General features: G+C 50.5%; 1 protein-coding gene across 1 annotated transcript; it reads right to left on the reverse strand.

Moving 5' to 3' along the window:
- Positions 1 to 7,347: 7,347 nt before the first annotated feature.
- Gp9 (glycoprotein IX platelet) lies at positions 7,348 to 12,818 on the reverse strand. The gene is made up of 3 exons (XM_003462050.5): positions 10,750 to 12,818; positions 8,516 to 8,610; positions 7,348 to 8,019 (listed from the first exon to the last, which is right to left on the reverse strand). The coding sequence occupies exons 1-3, from the start codon at positions 10,802 to 10,804 to the stop codon at positions 7,462 to 7,464; spliced, it is 708 nt and encodes a 235-aa protein (XP_003462098.3). The 5' UTR covers positions 10,805 to 12,818; the 3' UTR covers positions 7,348 to 7,461.
- Between the last annotated feature and the right edge of the window lie 2,996 nt (positions 12,819 to 15,814).

Consider the following 15,814-nt stretch of genomic DNA (forward strand, 5'->3'; position numbering starts at 1 on the left):
GTCAGCCTCCCAGTGTTGTGACACCAGTGAATGAATCACATCACTTGTCACTGATGTGATCACTTGGCCTCTATCTTTATTCCACAAATGACTTAAAAATGTAATGGGCACATTCTATGTCTTCCTAACGGTACCCCCAAAGGAACACAGTAGAGGGTATTTTCATTACTAAATTCAAAAGTAAAAATGATGAATTTGTAAAACTGTTTCAGAAGACCAAATGGTCCCAGATAATCTAACTACAGCACAAGTCGGGACCTGTGCCATCTGCCAAACACCATGTCATGTGTGTATTGCTGAAATCTCCCCAGATGGGTCCGTTGCATCACAAGATCTATGTTTCCAGATCGGTGTGATATCAGACTCCGCTGAGAGCATCAATGACTCACTGGTTTTCTAAAATAGTCTGGTAGAAAAAAGTTCTCATTTCTCTGACTGTGCTACTATGCCTTGAAGCTCTTTTATGACACAGGACACATTATTGTTTGGGCTAATGGCTCGTATGCCCCTGCCTCTCTTTCAGACTATGGAACAATGATGGTTTTACAAACAACAAAAACCTGACATTCCGGTGTCTCTATTGGATCAAAGACACTTTCAGGCCCTGGTGCTCAGAGTCAACACCCTTCCTCAATGTAAAAAAAAGTCATAGGGTGAACTTGGATGGCCACCCCTGCTGCACCCTCTTAAAAATACGGAATCAAAGTCTCGTGGAAGGGAATAAAATAGGATAAAAGAAATAAAAGTTGGTTTAAAAAAAGGAGACAAAGAAATCACCATTAAAAGTTGTACTTTGTCAAAAGACTGAAACTTGAAGGATTTAGCTAAAGTCACCCCAAACAGCCCCATGCCAACATTCCTTAGTTAGAGTTACCCTCTTCCCTACCAGACCCGTTACCAAAAGACCATAAATTGATCTCATTACAAAAATAAACCAAAGGTTAAGTAAATCTACATAATGTTTAAATCACCTATTAAAAAATAAAATCCACACCTGCTAATAAGGTGGTACCCTGCTTTTTGGGGGGCCTATTTTTGGGGGTATTCAGTTCTGTAATTTGTCTCATTTCCCATCTTGAATGTGTATTGCATGTCTTACGTGTCTTCCTGGCACGCTTTACAAATTCTTTTTCTGTGACAGGAGCCAGTATAGAGGTGTGGGTTCAGTCTGGGAAACTCTCAGACTCAGTCCAGTGACAGTTTAAATCCCTAAGTCGTCCAAGGTAGGCTCAAGTTTGCAATCTCCTTGCCTCAGCCTTCCAAGTGGCATTGCAGGCAGTGCTCTCATGCTCTCATCCCCGACTTCTGAAATCATGTGTGATATTGGGGATCAAACCCTTGGGCCCTGGTAAGCACTCTACCAATGAGCTGCACCCTCAGCTCAGCAAAGAATTCAAAGTGGGCTTCAATATACATTTTTTTTTTTGTCTTTTTCGTTTTTAATCAGTACCAGGGATTGAACTCACGACTGCCTGCTTGCAAGGCAGGCGCTTATGCTGCTGAGCTAAATCCCCAGCCCCCTCAATATACATTTTTAAAAAAAGAAGAATCACAATCAGCCAGGTAACCTGGACTCTGAAAGGAGAGGAATAAGTCATTTCCAAACAGGGAGTGAAACCAAACCATCAAATGGCAACTTCCCCAAAAGCTGTTCGAGCTGGCTCCTGCATGTGGACTCAGGACCCTGGGGCCTGCCGCAACCAAAGTCTAAGAGCGGAACCTGAGGAAGGGGAACCGGACCTCGGTTCCCCAGATGGGGTCCTCGTTTAGAAGTGAGGACTTGCAGGAAGCTTGGGTTGTGGCCATGAGTTCCACCGGGGCCTGTGACTTCCCAGTTATTACCAATCAATCCCCTATTTCCCCTCCCCAGGCCACAGAGAGGCCTTTGCTGCTGAGGAGCAATCGGACTGCAGCTGGACTCCCCACACCACCACACTGGCTTCCGGGTGTGTGGTCCAAACCCTTGGGAACAGGAGAGCCTGCCTTGTTATCTTAGGAGACATCCCATTTGTTTGTTTTCCATTTTTTTAGAAGATAATAAAGCCCAGCAAAATGAAACAGAGTAAAGCCAATCAAAACAAAGCAGTGAAATTAGTACAGAACTTCGGAGCAGGATAATAGGACATCAGCAATGGCTACCATAACCTATCTTGCCCTCTTCATGATAGTTGTCCATTCCACCAGACACAGCAGAATCAAACCAAACCAAACAGAATAAAACCAATCAAAACAGAACATTGAATAAAGCAAACCAATAGGTCAGAACAGATCAAAGCAGTGAGAACAACATTGGATTTCTAAAACAAAACAGAAGGAAATCCCCCATATTTGCTGTATTGCACACTGTTATCCTCCCTATAGGAGCTCAGACTGCTGGCCTCAGGCCTGCAAAGTCAACCAAACAATACTAGGATTCAGTTGCTTTTTGTACCTCAGTTGCTATCAACCCAACCTGCCACTGACCCAGCCGGTTGCCTATGGGGTTGGGGTGGATGAGTCCTTGATTCTTAGCCTGCACGCCCCTTGGCTCCCGGGAGGTGCTATCTGGCTTCTGTCTTCCTGGGCCCCGTATGGTTTGCACAGCTCACCCGAAGAACTAAATGGCGCCTTCTTCTTGGTGGGCTCCTCGCAGACCCAGCACGCTTGCTGCCCATTCACAGGAGGAGACATCCCATTTGTAATTGTAAGGCTGAATCGCCAACAGCCTTCTGCAAGCCTCTTTCCACAGGCCCTGTGCTCTAGATTCAGGGTTCCCCAAATCCATCCATCCACACACCTCTGAGTCACTGGTAGACTTTCCTTTCCACACTTGCATCTCCTCCATGAGCCTCTCAGGCCCCTTTCCCCAACCTCTCCAGAGAAAAGACAAACACTGTGTTCCTTAAAGTCACCCATTAATGCACTAGCCACATGATAGTCATTACTGGGACCCACGCCCCTCTGCTCCAGAGTCACCATGCTGCTAGGTGCAAAAGTTCACCCCAAAGCTGTCTACTGGTGGGGGTGAGTTGGGGGCTGAGCTTACACAGAACCAATCCAGGACAAGTAGCCTGCCTGGAGATTTCATCCTGGACTCCTCCTCTCTCCTCAAAACAGAGACTGAGGCAGGAGGATTGCAAGAACTCGGCCTAAGCAACTTAGCAACATAGCCAGGCTCTATCAAAATGAAAAGGAAAAAAATAGACCAAAAGGTAACTCAGTGTAAACCAAAGGCCTTGGGTTCAATATTCAGTACTGTAAACTAACAAACACAAAGACAACATACTCCCAAATCTTGCTTTTTACTCTCAAAAAAAAAAAATTCCTCTTACAAAATTCATCCAGGTAAGTAAGTCCCACATGGTACAAAATACGCTTTTCCATGGGATAGATGGATTGACTGGAGAGAGGAATTTGCTGTTTTACCCAGGCTGACCTTGAGCAATCCTCCCTCCTCAGCGTCCCAAGAAGCTGGGACTGAGGAGAGTGCACTACTGCACCGAGATGTTTGTTTGAGTTGGAACCCTGGCTGCACCACCTAGGCTGGCCTTTTCTCTGGGTGTGTGACTCAACCTTCTGTTGCTGTAACAAAATACCTCCGATAACCCAACTGATAGGAGAAGGACAGATTTTTGGCTCACGGATTCAGAGGTTTCAGTCGATGGTTACTTGGTCCTGTTGCTTTGGGCCATGGTGGCTTCAGGGCAGGAACATGTGCAGAGGAGGTATGTTCACCTCGGAGCAGCCAGGAAGCAAAGAGGAAGAAGAAACTTGCACCCTTATATCCCTTCCAGGGCACAAGACACCCCACGCCACCTAACTTCCTTCTATAGGCCACACCTCCTAAAGGGTCCACTGGTCCCCATTAGAGCCGTCACTGGGGCACAGGCTCACTCCTGATCCAAATGGCTGCACCTGGGCTCAAACGCTTCCCCAGCCCTCAGCCTCCCACACATCTGGGACTGCAGGTGAGCCCCCCCATCAGTGACTCTACTACCCCCCACCCACTGTGGATGGAACCCACACCCTGGTGCATGCTGGGTGAGCATGCTGAGCCACACCCCAGCCCAAACACCCTTCCTACCTCTGTTCTCTTGAATGGTCCTGGGGGGGTGGGACGCACAGGGGTGGCTGGATGGGAAGAAATGAGTCTAGGTTCTGAGCGGCTCCCCACCCACCGAGCCCAGGAGCCCTCTGGAGAGCTCTGCCTCTTCTCCCGTGGGCCCATGGAGTTTGCTGCCAGCCCTGCCTGCCTCCCCAACCCATGCCCCATGCCACGAGGCCTCACCCCCAGACACCTCTGGGAGTGGTTCAGAAATGAAGTGTGTTCTTTGCCAGAGAGGGAATTTGAGCACCAATGTGCTCACAAGAGGTGTGGGCGGGCCACCCTGTCAGGTCCCATCAGGTGTGTGCTGCGTCGGGTGCCAGTGCTGGCTGTTAGACACAGCACATGCAATGGGAAAGTGCCTGTTTTTCCCCAAAGACCTTTCGGCAATGCATCCTTTTGAGGATCCAGTCAGGATTCAGTTGCTTTCTGCAGAGGCAGCTGGGGCAGTCGCCAGCCAGACACTCAGCTGTGGCTGCTTCTGGGCACACAGGGAGAGCACATTTCGGGGCTGCCCTCATGGCTGGCGCCATGCCAGCGCCTGGAATCCAGGTGGCAAATGCCTGTCAGCATGATCTGTGTCACCTTGGGGCCTGGCTGTCACCTCTGGGCACTGTGCTGTCTTCTTCGCCTCTTCTCTCCCACTGGTCAGAGGTATGCAGCACAGCAGAGGAATCCTCGGGAACCTGGACGCTGGCATGCACTGAAGCCAGCTCCTTGTGCTGGCCTCCCGGCAGGCCACTGCCCACACTGGGCAGGAGTGGTGAGATGAGCTGAGGGCAGGCGGCCAGGGAGTCCCAGCAGTGGGTAGCAGGCCCCTGAGCAGATGCTGTGTGTGCAGGTGGGTCTTAATAGAACCCTAGAAGGAGAGGACTAAGATGTGATTTTACAGTGAGCCCAGGACAGATCAATGACAGCAGCTGGGTTGGCAGGTGGCTTAGCATGGGCGTGAGGTGTGCTAGTGCATGGAGCCCCACTGATAACAGTTGTGCCAGGGACAGCTCCTTGACACCGTGGGATGGTGGGTCTGTGTCAACCCATGCCGTGGTGGTGGTGGAGGATATTCCTCTGGGGAAGGAGGGGAGAAGCATTTCCACAGCTGACTGTAGTCTGCCCCTAGGGATAGTGGTGGCCAGCAGGGTGGGGGGTGCTGTGGGAAGGGTGGGGCTGGTGCAGATGGCCCTCTGTGGCAGCCTTGCCAGTGTAAGATGGAGACAGGCTGACAGTGGTGGGGGTGTGGTTTGAAAGTGTACCCGGCACCCACTGCCCTGCCCATCTGTGCATTGAAACTTGATTTCCCACCAACAGTGTTTAGAAATGGAGGCTTTTGGAGGTGACCAAGTCATGGGCTGGAGGGAATGGCCCATTTGGTCCCCCCCAGTCTTCTGCAGCTAGAGGGTCCTCATCACGTGCTGAATGCTGGTGCCTCGATCTGGGACTTACCAGCCTTCTGAACAATGAGAAATAAGTTGTTATCATCCATAAATGACTTTGTGTGTGTCTCATGTGCTACTGGGATTGAACCCTAAACCTTCACACTGAGCAACACCTTCTGCCCTTTAAATACTGATATACGGCCAAGAATATAGCTCACATGGCACAGCGACTGCCTGGAAAGTGCAAGGTCCTGAGTTCGATCCCTGGTACTCAAAAAAAAAAAAATTCTCAATGTTGAGACAGGGTTTTGCTGAGTCACCAAGTCGTTTGAACTTATGATCATATTGTCTAGGGAAGATTCGTTTGGATCTGTAGTTTCATGGTCAGTTGGCCCAGGAGCTTTTGGGCTCATAATGAGGTGACCCCTTATGACAGGACTGTGTGACAGAGAAAGCTACCCACCTCAGGGTGGCTGGGAGGCAAAGAGGGGGCCTAGTATCCCCTTCAAGGCACCCCCATATCCTCCTTCCTCTAGTCCCTGCCTCCAGGCTGGGGACCACAGTCACGGGCCTTTAGGGGACATGTCAGACTCAAGCAACAGCCCGTTCTGTGTTCGTGGTTCCAGATCTCTATGGAAGGAGATGGGTGGGGAGCTTCCGGGGTTCGCAGTGCTCTTGCTTCCTGGAGCTTCAGAACCAGCTGTCCACTTTGGGGAACCCGTGCCTAGCCACTGAGGTTCCTCTGCCCCTCCCCAGCTTCCAGGACTCAGGCTTCAGGGAGGCTGGGGGGCCCCTGGCAGATTGACAAACAGTTGGAGAGAGTAGGGTGGGACAGAATTTAAGGATGGATCACCTGAGTTGTACCCTACATGGGAGTTAGGGGAAGAAGGACCTTAGCTCCAGGGAACTCCAAAGCTCCCAAAGCTCCTGAGTGGGCACTGTTCCTCTGTGAAAGAGGCCATGCATGTGGCCAGCGACACACCTGCCCCTCCTCCACACCCTGGAAGGAGGACATCAGCTGGCCAGGCTGGTTTCCATGATCACCAAGAGCGTGAGGGGCTTCTCCCAGAGTGCAGGCAGCCTGTGGTGTAACAGCTCTAGTGGTGTAGTGACTCTTATTAGGCAGCCAGATGGTGTAAGGGCTGACTTCTAATGCAGAAACCGTAAACCAGCCCTTAAAGCGTGTCCAGATGACTGAGGTGCTTCATTCATTCTGCTGATGCATATTTTTTTAAAGTATTTTTTTAGTCACCAACACTGATAGAACAGAGATTGTACAATAAAAATCAAGGTCTGCAGCCTCTCTGGCAGCCCCCTGGATGGAACATGGGCTCCCTGGTTTGCTACAATCCCCACCCTTCCTTGCTTCTCTGTACTCTGAGTCTGGGGCCTCTGCCCCTTCCTGACCTCTGTGGGTCAGTGAACTCTAGCCTTAGTTTGTGCCCGCCTGATCTTCCTGGTGGCATCCTGTGACCCTAGCTGGCACTGTACTTAACTTGAGGGGCCATTGCTGGAAATCCTCGAGGGAATGGATCTTAGATTGCGGAGATAGATCCCCTCCCTGGGGTCTCCGATACAGAGCATGCCCCGTCCTGCTCACTGCAAGCTTCCTGTGGACTTGGAGACGGGGCTGAATACTGATGTGAAGTCAGCCCATGCAGCCCATGTGGCAGACAGCAGAGGCCATGAGGATCAGATTCCATGACCTGGCTTGGACATCGAGAGATGGTCCAAGGTGACTGGATGGGGGAGCTAAGGATGGCTCATGCTCCTGGGAACTCGAGGGACAGAGATGCCCTGACCACTATCCAATTATAACAGGATGAATGCAGGGTTGTAGGAGGAGTTGGATTGAGGTGCTGAGAGAAAACAGAAAACAAGCTTAGGTACAATGGCTAAGTGGCTGGTTTATTTGGGGGCTTCTGATTGTTTGGGGTGAGCAGAGTCGCTGGGCTCTGGGGAGCTTCCCCAGTGTCAGGGGGTGACTGTGGGCTCCTGATTTCAGCCCAGGGACTCTGTGGAGATACACAGCAGCCCAGCCAGGAGAGCCACGCCCACGACTGCCACAGCCACCAGAGCCACATCCCACCAGAACCCAGGCTGGGCCCAGGATGCCTGCAGCTGCCAGCCACAGTTGCCCAGCTGGTAGCCTGTCAGCTGATTCAGGGGGCGGTGGGCAGCACGGGCAGGGCTGGCACAGAGGACATCCTGCAGAGAGTCGGGCATATGGTCCTTCATCCAGAGTCGCAGGTAGGTGAGGCCACAGTCACAGTGCCAGGGGTTCTGCGACACATCGAGGATCCACAGCTGGGGCAGGTGGTCAAAGGCGCCCGGGGGCACGGAGCGCAGGCTGTTGTTGGCCAGCAGGAGGTGGCGTGTGCCGGGGGGCAGGGGTGGCAGGGCCGTGAGCCCACGCCCCTCACAGTCCACGTGCAGCCCCATGGTTTCCAAGGACCTGCAGCTGCAAGGGGCTGGGCAGTCCCGCATGGCCTCCTGTGAGGCCCCTGCTGCAGTCCAGAGCAGGAACAGGAGCCCCCAGGTGGGCATCGGGCAGGCAGGCTGTGGGGACAGAGGTGGGAGGAAGGGCCTGCTGGTGGGACCCAGCACAGGGCTGCTTGCCTCCCTCCTCGGACCTCAGCTTTCTCCATGTTGGCATGAGGTGGCAGCTGAAGGCCTCATGGAGCCTCGCTGGACACCCGAAAGGCAGGATAGGGAGGGCAGCTGGGTGTGGAGTGTGCTCTTGGGTAGGGATTCCCTAGCAGAGACCCCAGGCCCTGCTTGGGGTGAGGGTAACAAGTGACAGCTCAGTGAGTCCCAGCCCTGGCCCATGGCCCCCAGACTCTGGGAGAGACCGAAAGTGGGGTCAGGCCAGCGGAGTGCCCACAGACCAGCCGTCTGACGGGTCCCCTCCTCGACACTTTCCCCACCAGGACTGACCCCCAGCATGCCTCAGTCAACATTCACAGACTCAGCTGGTGAACCTAGGGCTGGAGGTGGCTCCCCTCTCCTTGTCAGCCACTCGGGGGGCCTGCTGGATGATGAGGAGGCTGCTTACCTGCGAAGCCTTTGATCGGAGCACCACTCTGTGACTTGTGCTGACCTGGTGAAGCCTGTGGTGGCAGCACTGTGAGAGGCAGTGGCTGCCAGCCACTGCCAGAGGGAGGAAGGAAATGATGAAAATAGCCTGGTTTATCCCGAGTCCAGCCCAGCGCTATCTCCTGAGCCAGGAGGTCCGGGGACTTTGGGCATAGAACCATGGGCTGACCCCAGTTTAGGGAAGGGCGTCCCATTCCACCCTGGTCTCCCGGGGCTACAGTGCTGCATCTGTGGGAGACCTGAAGTGGCCCCCAAACTGGTCATAGGGGGTTCCCTGGGATTCCCAGAGGAGAAGGCCTGAGATGAGGGACACTGCGGATGTCCATCTGTCTCTCAATTTTTCCCATCTGTAAAGTGGGAGCAATGGCCCCTAGCCTGTTTGTCTCCCAGAATAGTGGGCTGGAAAATTCCCTCAGTGGGGGCTCTCCATGGGACAGTAACTTTTCTTTTTTGGTTCTGGGGATTGAACCCAAGGCCTTTGTTTTAAGTAACGTCCTCATCCTTTTTGAATTTTTTGAGACAGAATCTCACTAAGTTGTCCAGGCTGAGTTTGGATTTGAGATCCCCCTGCCTCAGCTTCTAGGATTCTAGGATTCTAGGATTCATTCTTGTAGGAGTTCTAGGATTTACAGGCATGTACTACCACGCCCATCTGAGAGTAACAACTTTTAATCCTTTTCCTTCCCTCTGGAGAGGTCAAGGAGAGTCCCCTTTCGATGTCCTTGTATCTTTAGCAACTGACACTTCCCAAGTCCTCTTTCTAATGGACAGCTGCAGGCCAAGGCTTAGAACCTTGAACAGGCCTTAGAGTCCAGCTAGAATTTAAATCTACTTCTATGACTACTTTCTCTTTAGGAGAGTGACATCATTTTCCATTAATGTTAGTGATATACATTTCCTTTAAAAAAATAAATGTATCATATCATACTGTTTTTAGTATTATATTAATCAAAATTAAGCCTATTAGTGAAATATTATAGTTTATTGGAAAGTTAAAACATTAATGTGTACATTTTATAACAAATCAAAGATTTCACTATTATGAAATATAAGTCAATCAGCGGTTTGCAGAGATGGAAGAGTTTGCACACATGGAGGAGTATTAGCCACGGAAGTCAGAGAACCCCTCAGGGTACAGCAATGCTTTGGAGTCATGCCGAAGGGGTTCTGGTGATGTGAATTAGCCCAGGCTGGGGGCTGCTGAAGGCATGGTCCATGGGAGAAGGGTGACACTACTGCAGAAGGAAAGGGACCCACAGGCCAACCCCAAGTCATGGCTGGTGTTGGCTGAGGACTGGCAGAGTGGCCTGGGTCTTGGGCTGGAGTCACTCAGACGGGCCTAGGGCTAGAGAGGGAAACAGAGGCTGGGAGCACCCACGGAGAGGACAGCTGCTCTGCTGAGGGCTGCCCAAGTTGGCTGACCTGGTTTTCCACACCCTATTCCTGTAGGGAAACTGAGGCAGTCCCCAATCCTGCCCTTTCAGGCTCCTTGCTTGACCATTCCCTAGATATGGAAGTCCCTGCTTCTGGTCCTTTCCTTTCAGTCTTTACCCATGTTTATGACCTCTTGTTTTCTAGAAAAACCTTGTGTGCTTGTGTGTTGGACACCACAACACTTCCCTGTCTCCTCCTCCCACAGCGAAACCAGGCATGGTTACTGTCCCCCGTGGCCACCGAGTCCCCTTCAGCCAGCTGCATCTCTCTTGGCTTCAAGTTCCACTTTGCTCCCACCTCGGAGGCCAGCCCAGACCTGGGCATCCTATGGACTCAGTACCCCCGTCGCAGCATTCCCAGCAGAGCTGGCATCACCCACGCGGTCACCCAGGGACCAGCGCGCCACTCCCCGGACCTTGCCCCTGGCTCCCACATCTCATCAGCAGCCGAGCTGCCGCCAGCTCTTTCTTTATGTCTGCAGCCTGTGTCTTTCCTCCTGTGCGCCTGTTCTTTGCTCTTTTCTGTTCTGCAGCGGGCCACACTTCTTGCTTTGAGCAAGCCTCTCACTATGTGTCAGCAGCACATTCTACCCCATACCTCCTGCTCTCAGCCTTTTTCAATTCTATCAGAGAAATCTGCTGGCTCCAAGGCCCCGGCTCCCTATTCCTTACTGCTGCTTCTGAGCAATTTCTCTCCCTTACTCCAAATCCCAGTGCTGTTTAAAAACTCATGCTAAAATACACCTAGCATAAAACTTACCTTTTACTCTTTTTTGCCCAGCAGTGTCAGCACTCCTCATCCTGATCCAACCCATTTCTGAACAGGCCACTCCCTGGATATGGAAGCCCCTGCTGGGCTCACTTTTATTTCTCTCACTGTCATGACTCTACAGCCCCTGGCATCCATTCTTTTCAGGCGTACACCTAGCTTTCCTGCTGAGGACTACATCTCCCGCCCTCCTTTGCTGTGAGACTTGACATGTGACTAAGTATGGTCCAATGGGAAAACCTGAGGAAGTGACGTATGCACTTTCCGTCCGGTCCCCTTATAGACTGAAGAGGTGTGTCCTTCCAGCTATTAGGTAGGTAGGTTGTTTGGGGCTTAAATTGAGGAGAGTAGGGATAAAATATAGAAAGGGTGAAGATTCACGTACATGGTGTCTTAAAAAGTGTCACCCCCAGCTTTAGCTAGCTTATCTGCTGCTGCTTAGAAAAAATTTAAGCATCTCTTTTCCAGGTCTCTTTGTTACAGCAGCTGAGTGGACTCCCGCCACCAAACCCATCTCTCTGTCCATAGCCACAAACATGAACTTCCCACCTACTGCCATAGCAGAGGTCCTGTTCATGTCTAAAGGGTGGGTGGCCAGCCCAGGTGGGTTACAGGCCTGTAATCTCAGCACTCTGGGAGGCTGAGGCAGAATCCTGCAAATTTGAGCCCAAGTGAGGCAAGTTAGTGATTTATCAGAGAGCCTGTCTTTTAAAAAGGCAGGTATACGCTGTTTTCTCTTCAGATGGAGTAAATCTTTTACCTTAAAAAAAAAAAAAAAAAAAAAAAGCTGCGTGGGGATACTTTTTTTAAAGAAAGCTGGGGATGTAGTTCAGTGTGAAAGTCCTGAGTTCACTCCCCAGTATTAAATAAAACAAAAGAAAGATGTGAGAAGGAAGAAAAAAAAAGAAAGAAAGAAAGAAAAGTCAGAGCCGGGAGTGGTGGCACGCACCTATAATCCCAGCATTTGGAAGGCTGAGGCAGGAGGATTATTGTAAGTTCAAAACTAGCCTGAGCTACAAAATGAGTTCAAGCCCAGCCCAAGCTGCATAGTGAGTCCCTGTCTCAAAAAAGGAAGAAAAAAGGCAGGCAGGCAGGAAGAAAGAAAGAAAAAAAAAGCCAGGTGGAGAGAATTCCAAGATGCATGGTGCCTGGATGTGTGGCTCACAACATAAGAAAATACAACTGGGGATTTAGCTCAGTAGCATAAGTTCCTGCCTGGCAAGGACAAGGTTGTGAGTTCAATCCTCAAAAACTTGATTCACTGATGCCTGTGGATTTGGGGTCTTTTGTCACAGGGGCAATGAGGAAAAGCCAGTCTCTGCTTTTATGCTCTGCACTGGGTCCCCCTCCCGCTTCTCCAGGTGCCCTCTCTCCCTCCGCCTCTGCTTCCTTCACATGGTGAACAAATCTTCCCCTCGTCCCACCCCTTTCTGCCATTACCAGATGACTTTTCTGCATATCTCCTCACAGAATTCCACAGAGTTGTCCCTCTGTCCTGTCTAGCCCGTTAGTCATTCCTGTCATCTCAGCCACCAAAAGTATTCAGCAGGTAACTGTGTCTCCTCTCTACTGCTACGGCTCTTGGCTCTGTCTTTGTTAGCTTTCTTCACTCCCCACTTCCGTAGCCCGTGAGGCCCCCTGTGACTTGGCCCATTTTCTTCCTCTTTTTTTTCTGACACCAATTTCAGGCCCGAATTGAACTTGCTATGTAGTCCAGATTGAGCTCAAATTGAAGATCCTCCTGCTTCAGCCTTCGAGCTGCTGAGATTACAGTTGTATACTCCCATTGTTTCCTTTCCTTGTCTTTTTTTTTTGTACTCTTCTTTCTTTTCTGATTCTTGTCATATTGAGATGTAACATTTGTACCTCTTTACATAGTACACTGGTACAAGTGATGATAATTTGATATGCATAGGGTACTGTATTGTAATTTGATACACGTAAGCAATGTTTATTAAGCAGTTCAGTGACCTGTGTGGCTGGGGAGGGGACCAGGACCTTGCACATGCTAGGCAGGTGCTCTACACTGAGCCACACCCCAGGCCCAGGCGGGCACCGTTTAATAAATGCCGTTAGCCTTGCCTGTCATCTCTCCAGGACCATTGTGATGTTGGTTTTGGTCTCTGTCTCTGGCCACAAAGGTTCGACCTTGCCGTTCAAGACCGTCAAGTCCCTCAGTGGGAGTCCCCTGTCCATCTTCTGCCATTGTCCCCTCACCCGCCGCTTCTTCCTGACCTAAGCTTCCTTGTCTCTTACTCTGTGGGTGCATGTTGTCTGCCTTTGCCTCTGTGTCCCCCTCTTCCTAGTCCCACCCTTGACATTTTCCCCAAGGCCTTCCACCCTGTGAGATTGGCCCCGGGAGTCCTCAGTTTAGGCAATCGGCAAGGCGCACATCAAAGCAGAAACTGAGGAAGCTGCTCCCCTCTTGGTGGCCAGGAAGCAAAGAGGGAAAAGATGGGATTGGAGTCCCAACATCTCAGGCTCAGCTGCTCTCTGCCTCGGTTTCCAAATCTGTAAAATGCAAAAAAATCCGACAAATCGTCTCCTGGGGTTGCTGCAAGCGTGGAGTTAAGCACATCAAGGGCTTGGTGGGAAACTGGTAAGCGGTGAGCTGAGCAGTGAGCGCTGTCAGGAAACAAAACGTGAGCCTGCTGCCCTTGGGTGCCCCTGGGCAAGGAGTGTTGGGTCCTTTGTGATCAAAAGGATCAAACCCAGCCCAGTGTGGCTGTCCTAGAAACCAGTACTTTTACATGGTGCTTGGCCCCAGTTAGTTGTAGGGCTCAGGAGCCAACCACATTTGGTCAACTTGTTACTTGCTTGCTAGCTTTTCTCCTGCTAGCACTGGGGATTAAATGCAGGTCCTTTGGGGCTGGGGATTTAGCTCAGCGGCATAAGCACCTGCCTTGCAAGCAGGCAGTCGTGAGTTCAATCCCTGGTACCGATAAAGAAAAAAAAAATAAATAAATAAATGAAATGCAGGCTCTTTGCACCAAGCCACATCTCCAGCCCTTTTTTAATTTTAATTATTTTTGAAGCAGGGGCTTGCTACATAGCTAAATTGATTTTGAACTCACCCTGTAACCCATGCAGTTCTCAAGCTCACAGCGATCCTCCTGCCTCAGCCTCCCAAGTGCTGGGAGTACAGGTGTGCAACATCATGCCCAGCTTTATGCTTTTGATTTTGAGAGATGGTCTTGGGTCTTGCTAAGTTCAACAGGATGAACTCAAACTTGCAATCTTCCTGGCTCAGCCTCTCAGAGTGCTGCATTTGCAGGTATGTGTCACTATGCCTTGCTGTGATATTCCTTTATTGGTATGGCAGATGACATAAGTTTCTTCAAATACATTATAGAAATTTTACATGTGTGTGTACCGGGGAGACTGGGGATTGAACCCAGAGCCTTCACACTGAGCTACTTCTACCCACTTTTTGGAAACATGGTCCCAGTAAGTTACCAAGTGACCCAGGCTGGGCTGAAACTTGTGATATTCCTGCTCCAGCCCCCAGCATGCTAGAATTTGAGCCACCATGCCTGGTGTACATCTTCTTTCTTAAAACATATTTGCAGTTAAAAAGAGACCTGATCCCAAGAAAAATATTAAGTAGCTGGATAATAATCCAGGCGATGGGAATGTACAGTGAATCCTGAAGGAAGGCGCATTCTGACTGGCTTACAGGTGATGTGGAAATCGCCCTCAATGCAGTGCACGCCTATGTCACCTTGTGGCTGTAGTGTGGAATCACATTATTTTTTGGTTGATGGGCATGAATATAAGATCCACAGAATACTTTTGTCAGAAGAGGAGAGAAAAGACATTAAAATACCCCTGAAAAAAAAGTTGTTCCGGACCATTTTAACAATCATAAGTAAGCCTTTTTAGAAAAGGGTAAAGGAAGCGTGGTAGAAGGGAGTCTGTTGGCAGACACTCAATTCTTCTGTTTTTCCTAAACGTGTAGAATGTTGGCCTTGTCCTTGGCCTCCTGGGCTGTTGACCAGTGTGCAGCACAGCTCTCCCCAGTTACTAGGGCCCTGCAATCGAGATCTCAAGCTTTGGGGCTGCCATCTTGGAATCGAGCATGTTTGTTTAGCTGAATTTGTGCATTTGAAGAGTAGTGGGACAGTGGGCATGTGTGGAGTGAGGGCTGGTCCCCTCTGCCCACACACGTCTCTCCTGTCCATCAGTGCATATTCACACCCTTGACCTCCTTACTCCCAGCAGCTCTGTGCTCATGAATGCCCATTTAGCTTAGAGGACCCTGTCCTCCTTCCAACCTGCTAGTGATTGTGGCAGGCTCTAATGGGGTCTGGTATCCTGAACACCCCACCCGACACACACACACACACACACACACACACACACACATTACCCTGGGCTCCGATGAAACATGACTTTATGTTAGGAAATGTATTTGTTATCTACCGCTATATAACTACTATCCCCAAGCTGGCAGTTTTAAACAGTAACACTAGTTCTGTTCCCATCTCACATGGTTTCTGTGGCTCAAGACTTTGGGAGCACCCTTGCTAGAGACCTCTGGGTATTGTGGCTGGGATCTCAGCAGGATTGCCATGCCGGAAAGACTTGAGCAGGACCACAAGGGGTGTGTCATAGATGGCAGCCATGGCTGTTGATGGGAGGTTGCAATTCATTGCTGACCAGTGACAGGAATCCAAGGACTCTCATGTGGCCGCCTCGGTTGGACTACATGGGTGTGCTGTGACCTGGCAGCTGGTGTCTCCCTGTTTCCCACTGGTGTCTGAGAAGAACAGGAAAGGGGAAGCCACACACGGCAGCCATATTCTGCTTGTTAGATACAGGTCACTTTGTGTGTGTGTGTGTGTGTGTGTGTGTGTACTAGAGACTGAACCCAGAGTCTTCACACTGGGCTCGAACCTTTGATCCTCCTGCCTTGGTCCCCCAGAGTGTGGGGATTACAGGTGTGCACCACTGCACAGACTGTGAGTGGGAAGAGAATTAGACAGTTTGGAGGAAGTGTATGAAAGATCTTGTGGCTATACTTACACAAGAAATTTTCAAATTTAAATTATTACAG

This window comes from Cavia porcellus, unplaced genomic scaffold (assembly GCF_034190915.1).
Source record: "Cavia porcellus strain 051 isolate PalLab524CR breed Dunkin Hartley unplaced genomic scaffold, mCavPor4.1 scaffold_8, whole genome shotgun sequence".
In the NCBI taxonomy this organism is placed as follows: Eukaryota; Metazoa; Chordata; class Mammalia; order Rodentia; family Caviidae; genus Cavia; species Cavia porcellus.